The sequence below is a fragment of the Peromyscus leucopus genome, chromosome X (assembly GCF_004664715.2).
Source record: "Peromyscus leucopus breed LL Stock chromosome X, UCI_PerLeu_2.1, whole genome shotgun sequence".
Taxonomy (NCBI): Eukaryota; Metazoa; Chordata; class Mammalia; order Rodentia; family Cricetidae; genus Peromyscus; species Peromyscus leucopus.
The window spans coordinates 104,011,327-104,026,552 of NC_051083.1; the positions used below are offsets into that span (position 1 = coordinate 104,011,327).

General features: G+C 45.0%; 1 protein-coding gene across 7 annotated transcripts in view; it reads right to left on the bottom strand.

Annotated features, from left to right (window-relative positions):
• Septin6 (septin 6) overlaps nt 1–15,226 on the bottom strand; it is a 136,641-nt gene that overhangs the window by 39,099 nt on the left and 82,316 nt on the right. For all 7 annotated transcript variants that reach the window (XM_037198882.1, XM_028887313.2, XM_028887311.2 and 4 more), the window contains one exon: nt 12,111–12,306. In XM_037198882.1, the coding sequence (XP_037054777.1) occupies nt 12,111–12,306 (196 nt within the window). The remainder of the gene's footprint in view (nt 1–12,110; nt 12,307–15,226) is intronic.

Here is a 15,226-nt window from a genome sequence, read left to right on the forward strand (position 1 = left end):
GGAAACTGCAGTTGCTAGTCTTTGCACACACTGATCAATCATAAACACTCATCCTCAGAGTCCCAAAAGGAGTTTGGCCATTTCTTTTGAGTCTGAACCACAGGGACAACAGCTTTTCCAATTTTCCCATGGGTCTGAGGCCTTGGGTTATCCTTGACATGGCCATGCCCATGTCAAAATACACATTCACTCAGGACTTTACACGGGTAGGGTTTCTTCTGTTCCCTACAATGGCCTCTAACTTCATATGAGCCCCCAGAATAACATAATAGCCTTTTACTTGGCCTTGATGGGCTCCTTTCCCACAATTCTCATTGCTCATTCCAGACTTTCATTTGATTTCTCAAGCTCCAATGATTCCTGACCTCTTCACTCGTGATAGTCTGACAACTTATTTTACCAACAAACCTGGGGCCACAAAGCTCATATGACCTCATTACCTGTTCTTTAAAAATGGACCCATTTTCCTTTTAATCTTGGGATGAAATATCTCTCATCTTTTTTTTTCTTTTTTCAAGACAGGGTTTCTCTTGTGTAGCTTTGTGCCTTTCCTGGAACTCACTTGGTAGCCCAGGCTGGCCTCGAACTCACAGAGATCCGCCTGCCTCTGCCTCCCGAGTGCTGGGATTAAAGACGTGCGCCGCCACCGCCTGGCATCTCTCATCTTTTTAAGGCTTGTTATCCCTGTGCACATGATCTCATCCCTTTCAAGCTCTTGGAATCCTTGCTCCATCCCCTCTCTTTCAACTGACTTTTAAGTCTTCCCTCCTCTCAAAAGAGAACTTTTCTTAATCCAATCCAATCCTCAACGCTGGACCTCCCCAACCATGTTCCTGTGCCTTCCCTTCCCCAAGCAGTCAAGTCTGAAGTTTGGACCCAGCATGGGTGCTCAATAAATATTTATTGAATGGAAAGAGCGCTTCTCTTTCCTTTTCAGTTTTGTAAAGAAAGGGTCTCGTGTAGCCCAAACTGTCCTCAAACCCACTATGTAGCAGAAGATGATGACCTGGAATTTTTGTAACAGATGGTTATTAACACTGAGACCCACAACCGGACAACATAAACAGCGAGAGACCTTGAAGCACTCAGCCTTAAGTGGGATGTCTATCAAACCCTTCCCTTCTAGGTCCAGTGATCTATGTAGAAGAAGAAGGGGAAAGACTGTAAAAGCTAAAGGTGGTGGATGACTCCAAGGACACAACAAGGATAATGTACACATGAACCCACAGAGAATGTGACAGTATACACAAGATCGGGAGAAATTCAAGCCAGAGAAAGAGGAGTGCATGCTAAGTCCTACCCCTAACCAAGACGCTCTTTGCAGCTGATACCTACTGGGAGAGGGAAAATCAGTTTTCTCCAATAGAGTGACAGTGGATATATCAACCACACTCCAAGGCAGGCCCCATGATCAGGAGTTGTTGATCAACACAAAATAGACTCCATATTTTTCTGTGTGCATTTTTATTATAGTTTGGTGTTTTTTCTTTCTGATTTGGTTTTTTTTCTGTTGTTTTATTTTGTGTTCTTGATTTTTTTCTATCTTTTAAGAGAAAGAACATAAAGTTAGATGAGTAGGGAGGGAAGGAGGATGTGGAACGACTTGGGGGAGGGGAAAGAATATGACCAAAATGTATTGTATGAAAAAAAGGAAATACTTAGTTTTTTAAAATGTATATGGCTGTTCAACCTGCATGCACATATGTGCACCATATGAATGAATACAGTGCCCTCATGGGCCAGAAGAGGGCATCAGATCCCATAGCACTGGAGTTACAGATGGTTATGGGCTGCTATGTGGGCACTAGGAATTGAATCTTGGTCTTCTGGGAGAGTAGTCAGTGCTCTTAACTGCTAGGACATCTCTCCAATTTTATTTTATTTTTTTTTAAGTAAATTTATTTTACAACATCATTTAGTTCAACATAATAGCCACAGATTCCCCTGTTCTCCTCTCGCCCCTCCCTCCTCCCACCCCACCATTCCACCTCCTCCAGATCAAGTTCCCGAGGAACGGGATCGACCTGGTAGACCTCAGCCAGGTCCAGTCCAACTCCCAGGACTGCTACTCACATCTTCAATTTTATTTTAATCGGTGTATATGTGGGGGTGATATGTGCGCATGACTGTGGATGTCTGGGGAACACAGAGGCATCAGATCTCCTGGAGCTATCATTATAGATAGTTACGAGCTATCAGATATTTGTGCTGGGAATTTTACTCTGTCTCTGGAAAAGTAGTATGTATCTTAACTGCTGACCATCTCTCTAGCCCTATGACCTTGAACTTTTGATCTGCCTACCTCTGTCCACCAAGTGCCGGAATTACTGGCATGTACCACCACGCCCAGATACAACTAGAAGTTCCTGAAAAGAATAATCTGTTTAGTTTTTTTTTATATTAAAAAAAAAATTCAAGCCGGGCGGTGGTGGCACACGCCTTTAATCCCAGCACTCGGGAGGCAGAGCCAGGCGGATCTTTGTGAGTTCGAGGCCAGCCTGGTCTACAGAGCGAGATCCAGAAAAGGCGCAAAGCTACACAGAGAAACCCTGTCTCGAAAAAAAAAAAATTCTAATTCACTCTTCAATTCACTGTAAACTATTTCTACCCCATGTCAGAATCCTAGTTAATACATCTAATGGATACTTTTGGTATCAAATAACGGGAACTTACAGGTACTGTCTTAGTTAGGGTTTACTATTGCTGTGAAGAGACACCATGACCTCGGCAACTCTTCTAAAGAAAACCTTGAATTGGGGAGGCTTGTTTACAGTTTCAGAGGTCCAGTCCACTATGATCACGAAGGGGAGCACGGCAGTGCACCGGCAGACACGGTGCTGGAGCTGAGAGTGCTCCATCTTGCAGGCAACAGGAAGTCAACTGACTGTCACACTGAGTGAAACTTGAGAAAGAGACCTCAAAGCCCCCCCACACAGTGACACACTTCCTCCAACGAGGCCACACCTACTAACAGTGCCACTCCCTTTGGGGGGGCCACTGTCTTTCAAACCACCACAGGTTCACTCTTCATGTTCTCTACCAATGTATATCTCATGCATTCATTCATCACATACTGAATACCAACTACATTCAGGGTGGCTAACTCATACTCATTCATTTTTTTTTTTTTTTTTTTTTTTTTTCGAGACAGGTTTTCTCTGTTAGCTTTGCGCTTTCCTGACTCACTTGTAGCCAGCTGCTCAACTCACAGAGATCCGCCTGGCTCTGCCTCCGAGTGCTGGATAAAGCGTGCGCCAACGCCAGCTCTCATACTCATTCTTGATGACTTCAAGAATTAGCCTAGCCTTTCCTGGCCATCTGTTCACTCCTATCAGTCTACACTCTGGACTCTCACAGCAAGGTTTGGCCGATTGCTGACCCTCCCTGTCCCCACACCCTGAACCCCTCACATCTATATTACTGTACTTAACCCCACTATGCAGAATCGCACACATCTTCATCCCTCCCACTAAGCTGAAAGCTCCTTAACAAAGACTGTGCTTTATATTTTAGTGATGGGATGGTAGGATGGATCAGAGGGTAGAGGCACTTGCTGCTGAGCCTGACCACCTGAGTTTGATGCTCTGGACCATATGGTAAGAGAGAACCAACTCGCACAGGTTGTCTTTGACCTCCAGGCATAGATCATGGTACCTCCTCACCAACACAGCTGCTCTTGTGTAGCGGTTTCCTCAGAGACTGAAACATTCCGTACTGTAGAGAAGCTCCTTAATCCAGAAGGTAAACAACTCAAAATAGCTTCAGGAAGTCCCTGAAACTGACCAGACTTGCTGGGCTCCTCCCTTCCAAGAGTAAGCAATGAAGACTGCCGAGAGTCACTCTCAGTCTAGCCAACCTACAAAGAGACTCTGGAAGAAGCCAAGCTGCAAAGAAGACTCTCAGCCCACACCAGCTGCCTGGCACAAGCAGAACCAGCTCAGCTGCCCGGAAGGGATTTAGACCAACTGAGTCACTTAGAAAGGACACTCTCCAACCTGCCGAGCTGCCCGCAAGCTGTGCAGTGTACTCCAGGCTCCTGGCTTTTGTGAGCTGTCACCCGTGCTGGAGTCGGCTTTGGTGATGCAGCCATCTTTGAGTCGTTTCTGCTCCTGTAACTAACTCCTCACCCACACTCCTGTAAGTAAAACCAATAAAACTTACTGGTTCACCAAGTTGGACTTCGGTGGTATCCATATCTTGGTCTGTCATGGGCTCCTTATCTGGGGTGAGTAGATGTGTGTGTTGTGTCTCCCCAGGAAAAGTCTTGTCACACAACATTGCCCTCATATGCACACACAATGAATGAATGAATGAATGAATGAATGAATGAATGAATGAATGTTTCCTAGTGTCACTAGCCTCTCACATTGTTCCTGGCATGCTGTAGAGAGTTAGCAGTTGATAAACTGAACAAGATCCTCCATATCCACTTGGATGCTAAGTTTTGTGGATTCTCTCTCAAATCTGCCCCTCCTCTCTACCCTATAACATTCTGTTCCTGTTTAAGCCTTCATCATCTCTCCTATCCTCAATTACTGCCCCTGTCCTCCTTATCTCCCTTCACACACTGCCTTATCTCTTTCCCTCAGCTTTTTAAATCCACTGTCTACACCTACTTTATCTATTTCCTCTTTTAAAACAGCATCCTTTAAATTTCCTTTCAGTTATACAAACAATCCATATATGCATTCTTCCTGCCTCATTAGTAATCACTATTTTCTGTCTGTTGACTATCTTTTCAGAGCTTCCCTATACGTTTATATGCAGCTATAGAGAGGATTATTTGTTGGGGGGGAGGGGGAATTTTCACAAATGACACCATAATACAACTACTTCTCATTTTGTAACAGCATGACCATGTGAATATAAACTGCAAATCCAATCCCATGGTATGGTCGAATCACAGCTAATGTAGCTGCTCTATTGATGGACATGTAGGCAGGTTAAAGGTCTTAAATTTGATAGCCAAAGCTGCAGTGAACACTATTGCTTCCTATAAGCATGTGCGTGTGTTTTTCTGGACAACATAAATGAAAGGGGAATTGCTGGGTCATGAATTATTCACATTCAAAAATTTAATGGATGCTGCCAAATTTGCCCTCCAAAAAATCTGTATCACACACCCACGTGAATGAAATTCCCTGGTGGTAGTGGCTATTATATCATCTTTTATTTTTTGCAAATATGAGAGGGGAAAAAAAAAATCATTGTTTTATTTTGCATTTCCCTAATTACTGGGGAAGCTGAATGAGCATCATTTCATAATGTTGATTGTTCTATTTGTATTTCCCTTCCCAGTCAATTATCTGTTTATCACTCATGGAATTACAGAAGCCCTTCTTACATTTAAAATCCTTTTCCATAACAAAGGTTACAAATATTTTTGTTCCATCTTTAGCTTGTTTTCACTTTTGCTTTACTTTTTGAAAAAATGTTTTATCGTATTGATTTGCATGTCTGTGTTTGGGTATGTAGATGTGAGTGCAACAGATCCTTGGGAGCTGGAGTTACAGGTAGTTCTAAGGCACCTGCTGTAGGTGCAGAGAATCAAGCTCAGGTCTTTTGGAAGAGCTGTATGTGCTCTTAACCACCACATCATGACTCCAGCCCCAAACTCCTTTTCCTCTAGTTAACTTAGACTTAACAACACTCTCCTTCTGTGATTTTTAGACTTTGTTTCACAACTCAAAAAAGCTTTCTGTACTCCCAAAGTTATAAAAATATTCTCCGACATTTTCTCTTTATATTTTTAGAATTTGTTTTTAGTCCAACAGGAATCTATTTTTGCAGCGGAGTTTGTGTGAGAGGGTCTCATTTTATGTTTTTCTAAATGGATGGCCTATTTTTCCCAGAACCTCTTCTTCCACAGCCCGCTCTGTCCTTGCTGACTTATAGATGTGAAATTTCCATGCAAACGTGCATCTGACCTTGTACTCCCTTTCCGTCTGTTCTGACGCCTCTACGTCTCATTCACATGGAAGAATGGCAACCTGATTTCTACCTACAATCTCCTGGGAATGATCAGTCCTAACTACAATGTTCATGCTGCCATACCCAATGGAGTTTTGAAAAAATTCTCCTTTTCTTGGACTCCATTTATCATTTCCTCCTAAATGCTACATAATGCTACACCCCTTTGATTCTTATCAATACAAATCATGATCATAATAATACCTTCTATTTATTAGGTAGTTACTCTGTGCCAGGCATGGTTTCAGCATTTTTTTTTTTGGTCATCCCTGTCAACTATGTTATACCATAGCCTGGTATCGTTAAGATTATTAGGTCATCATACCCGTTTTACAGATGACTTAAGAACTGATGCATAGACAACTGAACTACTTTGCCAAAGGTCCCTGGTCTAACAGATGGCAATATGAGATGTGAATCTAGGCCTGTCTGAGACCAAAGCCCAAAGCTTAAATTCCTAGACATTCTTCTCTCTCTAGCCTATCTTGACCCCCCCCCCCCGCTCCATTTTCTCTAGCACACACATTATTCTCTTTCTTCTTTCATTTATTAGTAGTATTTGGAGTTTTCATGTGTTGGTTGGTTGTTTTGGGTGGTGTGCATTTATTTTGAGACTAAGTCTCACTATGTAGTCCTAGCTGGCTTTGAACTCAATAAGTAGACCAGGCTGGCCTAGAACTCACAGAGATCCGCCTGTCTCTGCCTTCTAAGTGCATGGGACACATGCCACCATGCCCAGCAAGTTTGTTGTTGTTGTGTCCATTCGTGTGTGTGTGTGTGTGTGTGTGTGTGTGTGTGTGTGTGTTTAATTTTAGACAACATCCCATAATGTAACCAAGCTGGCCTCAAACTCACTCTGCAGCTGAAGCTGGCCCTAAATTCCTGATCTTCCTTCCTCCATGTTGCATGTGCTGGAATTCCAGGCACACCTCACTATGAACAGTCAAATTTTACCAATCTATTTGTTTGTTTGCTTATCTGTTTGTTTGTTGACAGTGTCTCAAGTACCCTAGGCTGGCCTCAGATTCACTATGCAGTGAGGATGATAGTGAACTTCAGATTCTCCTCCTTCTACCTTCCCGATGCCGGGCTTACCGGTGTGTGCTATGATGCTTGGAAGCAGTGCTGAGTATCAGACCCAGATTGTGTGCATGCCAGGCAAGTTCTCTACCAACCGAGGAACAGCAACAGTCCATATTTTAGTTTTTGGTTTTTCGAGACAGGGTTTCTCTGTGTAGCTTTGCGCCTTTCCTGGAACTCACTTGGTAGCCCAGGCTGGCCTCGAACTCACAGAGACTCGCCTGGCTCTGCCTCCCGAGTGCTGGGATTAAAGGCGTGTGCCACCACCGCCCGGCTTATTTTAGTATTTTTGAGACAGGGCTTCACTGTGTAGCCCAAGACAGCCTCAAACTCTTGATCTTTCTGCTTCAGCCTCCTGAGGGCTGGGATTACCAAGAACTGGAACCACGAGGGTGGAACACCAAACCTGACTCCCAGCATTTCGGTTGTTTAGTCCTTGTTTGAACACATGCCATAGAAAGCACAGGGCGCTCTGAGGTCCTTTTCAGTGCACCTGTACTTACATATCTGTGCTAAAATGCCCCTGATAACATGCAGAAAACACTGTTTTTGTAGGACCTGATGGCACTGGCCTATAGTCCCACTGATAAGGAACGGGGGATCACAAAGTCAAAGCCTGCCTTGCTACAGATAGAGTTCAAAGCTATCCTAGACTCAAATAAGAACATGGAAAACTGGCTGGGGATATAGCTCAGTATTAGAGTGCTCGTCTAGCATGCAAAAGGTCCTAGGTCAATCCCAGCACTTGAAGGAAAAAGCAAACTGCTTTTGAGCACAGAATTGCAGCTTCCTTCTTTCTTGCCCTGTCCTAATCCCAGAGAAGCTTTAGCAGTTCTTATTTGTGTTTGCACTATGTGAATTTTAAAATACCTATCCTATATTTTATTCATTTAACTAGTACTTTTTAAGACAAGTTCTCAGTATGTTACCCAGACTAGCACTAAACTCTCCATCTCCTGCCTCAGCCTAATGAGTACTGTAATTACAGGCATGTGCCACTATGTCCAGCTATCAATCTTAAAATCATGAAGAACTACTAAGGATAGTCTAGAAATGAAACAGAAGTAGATTAGTGCCCAAGAGGCAGTATCTGTTCAGTATTCCTCACCATCATGATCAAGACACTGTCCATATGTGGACTGTCAACAATTGAATGGACTGTGAGTAAATTCATTGAAGACTTCCTTAAAAAAAGTGCAACTGAGTGTAACACTCCGATTGTGACCCAACTACTCAGTTGACAGGAAGTAGGGTCTAAGTGATGCTCAATTCAACAAGATTAGCATAAGAAGCAATCCTATAAAAAGAAAAAAAAGAGTGGTTGGGGCCAGTGAGATGATGCAGCGGATTAAGGCACTTGGCTACAGAGCTTGATGAGGAGTTCAAGCTCAGAGAGTCTCACATGGTAGAAGGACAGAATTGACTCCCCAAAGTAGTCCTCTGATCTCCACACGTATGCCACGGCCCAAGTACGAAGTGTACATGAACATACACAATAAACAATGAATTAATAAGTAAATAATTATTTAAAAGAGAGAGGTGTCTTTCTTTTAGCATTTCATATAGAAAACAGAATTTGTTTCAGTGCTTAAGAAACTACATGTGGTGCCGGGCGGTAGTGGTACACACCTTTAATCCCAGCACTCGGGAGGCAGAGCCAGGTGGATCCCTGTGAGTTCGAGGCCAGCCTGTGCTATGGAGTGAGTTCCAGGAAAGGCTCCAAAGCTACACAGAGAAACCATGTCTCGAAAAAACCAAAAACCAAAAACCAAAAACCAAAAAAAAAAAAAAAAAAAAAAAAAAAAAAAAAAAAAAAAAAAAAAAAAAAAAAAAAAAAAAAACAAGAAAGAAAGAAAGAAAGAGAAAGAAACTACATGTGAACCGGGGGTTAACAGTTTAAGCAGAGAAATGATGGAAACATTGGAGAAAGGAGGGAGAATGTAGGAAAAACCAAACTAAGAACGTATGAAAAAGGCTCCTGGAAAACTACTACTTTGTAAGCTAATTTCAAATAACCTTTGCGGCTGGAGAGATGGCTCAGTGGTTAAGAACACTTGCTGCTCTTGCAGAGGACCTGGGCTGGGTTCCACAACTGCCTGTAATTCCAGCTCCAGGGGATCCAACATTCTCTTCTGGCTTCAAAGACATTACATGAACATGCTGCACATATGTACAAGCAGGAAAACATTCATATGCATAAAATAAATTAAAATACAGTTATTTAAAAAAAGTTTAGGCTGGAGAGATGGCTCAGCAGTTAAGACCGCTTGCTGCTCTTGCAGAGGGACCCAAGTTCAGTTCCCAGCACCCACCCTGAATGTCACAACCACCTGTAACTCCAGTTCCACAGGATCCAATGCTCTCTTCTGGTCTCTGCAGGCACCAGTATGTGCACTCCCATGCACATACATGCTGTGCACGTGCATACATGCATGCTCCCTGGAGTGTGTATGTGCGCAGCGCAGCCGCACACACACACACACACACACACACACACACACACACACACTGAAATTTTTTTAAGAGTTTAAACAGTGGTATGCTATATGGGTGGACAATACTGTTTCTAGGAGACAATAGATTATGAAACAACCTCAGTACCAGGCATAACATACCTCCCTTTGAGTTATTGGCCTTGCAGGCCCCAGAGGCTATTACCAATGTTCTTGGTTGCTCATCATAACTAGATCTTAAGACCTTATTGCTAAAGATATCACATTATTTTACTGGACACAGAGAAATCAATCTGGAACTGATCTGAAAACTTCTGCTGACTAGCTTTCATAGTGCTGGGAGGTGCTCCACAGGCCAGTCGGGAAGGAAAGACACCAATGATCTTACCCACTGCTAGAGCCTGCGATACTGAACTGCCAGAGAAGATGTGCTCACTTCAACAATGGCGTGACTGCTACAGGGCAACTGGCTACTTTCTGGTTGGATTTGAGGCCGATCCGCAAGAGGGGATTCATGCCTGTTACTGTACACTTGGTCAAAAGCCTATGGCTGTTGTTTTGCTGAAGGGACGGATTATCAACCCCCTTCCTAAATATTTAGGTGTACACCGGTGGATCAGTGCTGCTCAGGACGGTTCTCTCTGCAGCGGGCAGCAGTTAATAGAGAGGCCATAACCGGTCAGAGTGCTGATTATGTGACTGTGAGTGCTTGGCCCCTAAGTGGGACATCTGTATCAACCCTCAACAATGGCTCAGGCAACATCAAAGGAGAGATAGAAGAATGTAAAAGCTGGAGCATAGAGAGTAATGCTGTGAAAAGCTGTCTTCTGGATACAACATAGCCACTGGACTCCTGAGTCCAGAACAGCTACAGTTATCTACACAAGACCTGCTCAAGATCAAGCCAGGCAACAACATTCCCGCACAGAAAGGAGAAGAGCTCACGAGGGCCCTCCCCTACCTGAGGAACTACTGCACATGAAGGCAGCCTGGGCTACAGAGCAAGTTCCCAGTCAGAGAGGGATACATAGCGAGACATTGTCTCAAACAAAACAAACAAAAAAACACCAAAGCCAGGCAGTGATGGCACACACCTTTAATCCCAGCCCTCTGGAGGCAAAGGCAGGTGGATCTCTGTGAGTTTGAGGCCAGCTTGGTCTACAGAGCGAGTTCCAGGACACCCAGGGTTGCACAGAGAAACCCTGTCTTAGCACTCAGGAAACAGAGGCAGGTGGATTTCTATGAGTCCAGGACCAGCCTGGTTTATATAGAGAGTTCCAGGCCAGCCAAAGATACACAGTGAGACCTTACTTCAAAAACAAATGAACAAACAAAATAATAACAACCAACACACACACACACACACACACACACACACACACACACACACACACACACACACACACACACACCAAAAACATCAAACCCAGGGGGCTGGAGAAATGGCCCAGCAGTTAAGAGTTTGTACTTCTTTTCCAAAAAGCCCAAGTTTGATTCCCAACACCCACATGGGGCAGCTTGCAAAAGCCTGCAACTCCAGCTCCCAGGAATCTGGTGCCCTCTTGTGGCCTCTACAGGCATCTGCATTCACATACACATACCGTACCTATGCATACACATACACACATACATATGCTTACAGATAGAATAAATGTTGAAAAGTAAAGGACCGGGAAGAAGTCTCAGTGAGTAAAGTACTTGCCACAGAAACATGATGATCTGAGTTTAGCTCACCGGAACCCATGTAAAGGGGAGAGAGCGGCTCACATCTGTAATCCAAACAACTTTACAATGGGACGGGAGGCCAAGACAGAATTCAGTCTCTGACCAGCTACTCTATCGTACGCATACAACAGCAGAAACAAAAACCAAGAAACAAACAAACAGAAAACCCCACAAAACTCCCAAACAAGGTTGAAGGTGACAACCAACAACTAAGAGGTTGCCCTCTGACCTCCACACATGCACCGTGGTACATGTGCTGTGGTACATCACCTGCACTTGCATATACAAACACCTACACACAAAGATTGTTTTTAAGGGATGTTGAGTGGCCCTTTCCGTGAGTGCCCTACCAGCTTTTCCTCCCCAACCCCAGCCTTGAACTCATCTTCATCTGGGAGCCTCATTCACTCCTCACATGCATCCTGAAACCCAGCTTCTCCTGGCTCGCCTCCTTCCGCTCTGCTTAGACCTTCGTGGTCCCTCTTCACAATCCTCCCCCCCCCCACCTGCTGACTTCATTGACATCCCGAGGTTTCTGTGGAAGCCTCTCTGACTTCTCTGCATAGAATAGAACTGACTGTTCTTGTCCTTGTGGCCTCATTGCAATCTGTCCTTTATCTCTCTCTACTCTGTCCTTTACAGGACAAACTCCTCCTCTCTAGAGAAATTATTTACTTTCCCAGGAATGTCTCAGGAGCAGAGATTAGGCCATTCCTTTTTCGATTGTTAAAGTACAGGAGGGCCTGAACAGAGTCAAGGCTCCACTCACAAAGTCTATGGCACGGCACAGCTGTAGAGAGGGACCCTGCAATGATGCCGCCATCATTCTAGCGGGACAGGCTGGGCCCCAGGATATGTGCTCTCTGCCATGGTTTTCCTTACCTGTCCTCCTTGTTGATCTGGTCCCCAAAGCCCACAGTGCTCACGATCGTGAGCTTCAGGCCCACATTGCTCTCCTGGAGGTCATAGGTATTGGATCGGAGCTGGACACCCGGCTGTGTGTGGGTGGCTGGCTCCCCCTCGAACTTGGTGTTGAACAGGGTATCCATGAGGGTGGACTTGCCCAAACCTGTCTCCCCTGAAAAGCAAAAGATATCACACAGTGACTATGTAGCCATTACATGTCATATTTCACATATGTGTGAAGGGAGACGTGTATATACTAAAACACTAAATGAAGAATCATGCAGAAGTGGCTATACAGCAACAATTATATGAAACAGGAAAGCACAGACATGCCAGCAGCAGATAGCTCACAATCCTAGAGCACTGGGCTAGTTTCCATTTTAGCCTTCATATTTTTTCTGTTATTTGAAGCTTTACCTTGAGTATATACTGCTTTTAGAGGCAGAGAAAGAAATGCAATATGTACAGATAGAGGGGTACAATCATTCCTAGAAATAGACTGTAAAAAATAATATACTCTTATTAATGCAGATCTCTAAGTGGTGCGCTTATATATAGTTCTCATTTTTCTTTAGCTTTTTCTGTATTCTTGAAATAGAACATGTAAATACATGCCAATTGTCAAATAGCCCCTCCTCTCATGCCCCTGCCTCGGCTTCTGCCTGGCCTAAGCAGTGCTCAGTTCCACAGATGTTCGGGAGACCGTATTTAACCTTGGCTTCTCCCAGCCTAGATGACCTTTCAGTGAGACCATTTTTTATCTACTGAAGAATGAACTTAAGCCACAAATTCTTCTTCTCAAATCTCAAACAAACCCGGCACTTGTTTGCTTAACTAACACGTCAGCTGTGTGACACTAATAAATCCAAACACTAGAACTTCACGCTTGGGCGATACATGGGGGAAGGGTTATGGTGGACTGGTAAAGGTTTGGGGAGGTTATTCCTGGGAGACTAGAGGATACCAAACTACTGCCTAGAACCAAGGAGTCTTTGGAGAATGAGACACCACAATCACACATTGAAGAGAAGCTGGTGACTTGGAGTTAGGCAGGAATCTGATAAGAACCCGCAGCTGAGCAAGTCACTAAAAGCACTTAGAATGTCTATGGCTTCAGATTGTATTTGGCGCCTCGTCCCACTCCAAGTGAATCAGAATAAATACTAGGAATAAAAGTCAGTAGCTAAGCTGGAGATGTAGCTCAGTGACTACAGGGTTGGCTTAGTGTATCTGAAGCCCTATTTGATCCCCAGCAGTGAAGAAACTGAGCAAGGTGGCCCTCAGGAGATGGAGGCAGATAAGAAGGATAAGATCAACCTGTTACATATTGAGTTGGAGACCAGCCTGGTCTTTAAGTCAATAATTAGTGACAGGCTAGGCAAGGTGGTACATGCCCTTAACCCCAGCACTCGGGAGGCGCAGACAGGTGGATCTAAATTCGAGGTCAGCCTGGCCTACATAGTAAGTTCAAAGACAGCAGGTGCCATGTAGAAAGACGCTGTCTCAGACAAACACACCAAGAAACAAACAAGTTAATGAGCCTGGACCGTTCCCCGGACACCTTCGATCACACTACCATTTTACTAGCATAATCCCGCTTCTTTCTACCCCTCTCCAACCAAGGAGGGACTGTGTGACCTTTGACCTATCCTCATGGTTGGGGTCAGGTTTCATCTGGATAATTCCTGGTCTGGCGAACCTCTCCTGGAGACCAACAGCACACATGTGCAAGGCAGTGCATAGAAGTGCATGATGGGGAATAAAAAAACGCTCCGTCTCCCCGTACCCTCTCAGCTTCCTAAACAACGACCCATAAACATTTCCTACGACGACGAGAGCTTTCTATGCAGAGAAAGAAAAGAGCACTCAATTTAGCCTGGTTCCCAAGGTCCCCAGCTCTATTTCTTGGCCAGGTGTGACTAAGGAGATGAACTGCCAGGGTATACAGACAGGGTTCCTTCCACAGATTGTGCTTCCAGCCAGGGTCTGCTGTAATCATCAGGGACGACTGTCTAAGAAGAGGCTCTTTTCTGTCCTCCCCAAAAGAAAGTACTCAGGTCCCAAGAATAACTGGTGCAGTGAGGTCTTTGCCACGGGAGGGGACAGATTCAGGTGTGCAGCGGAACACGGCACCCATTACTCCACCAAAGGACGTGGCACAGCTCACCCGTAAACAGGGCCAGAATCTGACGTGGGCACGCAAGGATGGCTGCCATGCGACAACTCAACTTCTCTGTGGACACCCGCGCTTCCAGTCCATTTCAACCAGTTTTGTGTATGCCTAATGAATCTTCCATGTAGAGCCTCAACCTCACCCCTCTTGGTCCCCTGAACTCATTACTGAATGTCCCCACTGCTCCTAGACAGTGGTGGGCTCCAGTCTCCCCAGCCCTCCAGAATAGGCTCACTGCCTCCACTGCCTACGAATTCGCAGAGACTCCTCTGTATACTTGACAGGGCCTGTCGAGAACTTCCCTTAGACGGTCTCGGGAGCAGGTCTACAGAGCCAGAGACCCACCCTGTTTGCACAGCTGGAGAGACGGGCGCTGGGTGGGGTAGGGCGAGCAGCAGGGAGGAACGGCAAGGAAACTGGCCACCCAGATGCCTGCCAGCAACAGGAGGGCTGTGGCAACTAGATGTTAAATAATGAAGGTCTGGAAGAGAAGAATTCGCCATGTCTAGGGAATTGCAATAAACGCAGGCATCAGAAGAAGGCAGAAAATGCAGCCAGCTCCTCCAGAGGCTCTCGAGTGCTTCTGCTCTCAGTTGCCATCAGGGGGGACCTGGAGCTGGAGGGATACCCTCTCTCAATGGCTGGCACAGACCCAGCCTGAGACTAGAATGCTGTCTCCTCCTATAACTGCCTTGGGCCCAGTAGTAAATGTGTGGGGATATGACATGTGCCCTAACTGGGATCAGGTCAGCAGATTCCACCAGGCCTCATCAAGAAGGTAGGAACTGGGCAATTGGCTTCCAGCAGGAAATTCAATGAGTCCCAAGGGCTCAATTTCCCTCCCCTTCTCTCCAGCCCTCCCAGAGCATGTCACAATGGAGAGCAGGGTTTCTTAACTCTTTGAACTCATGCTCTACCT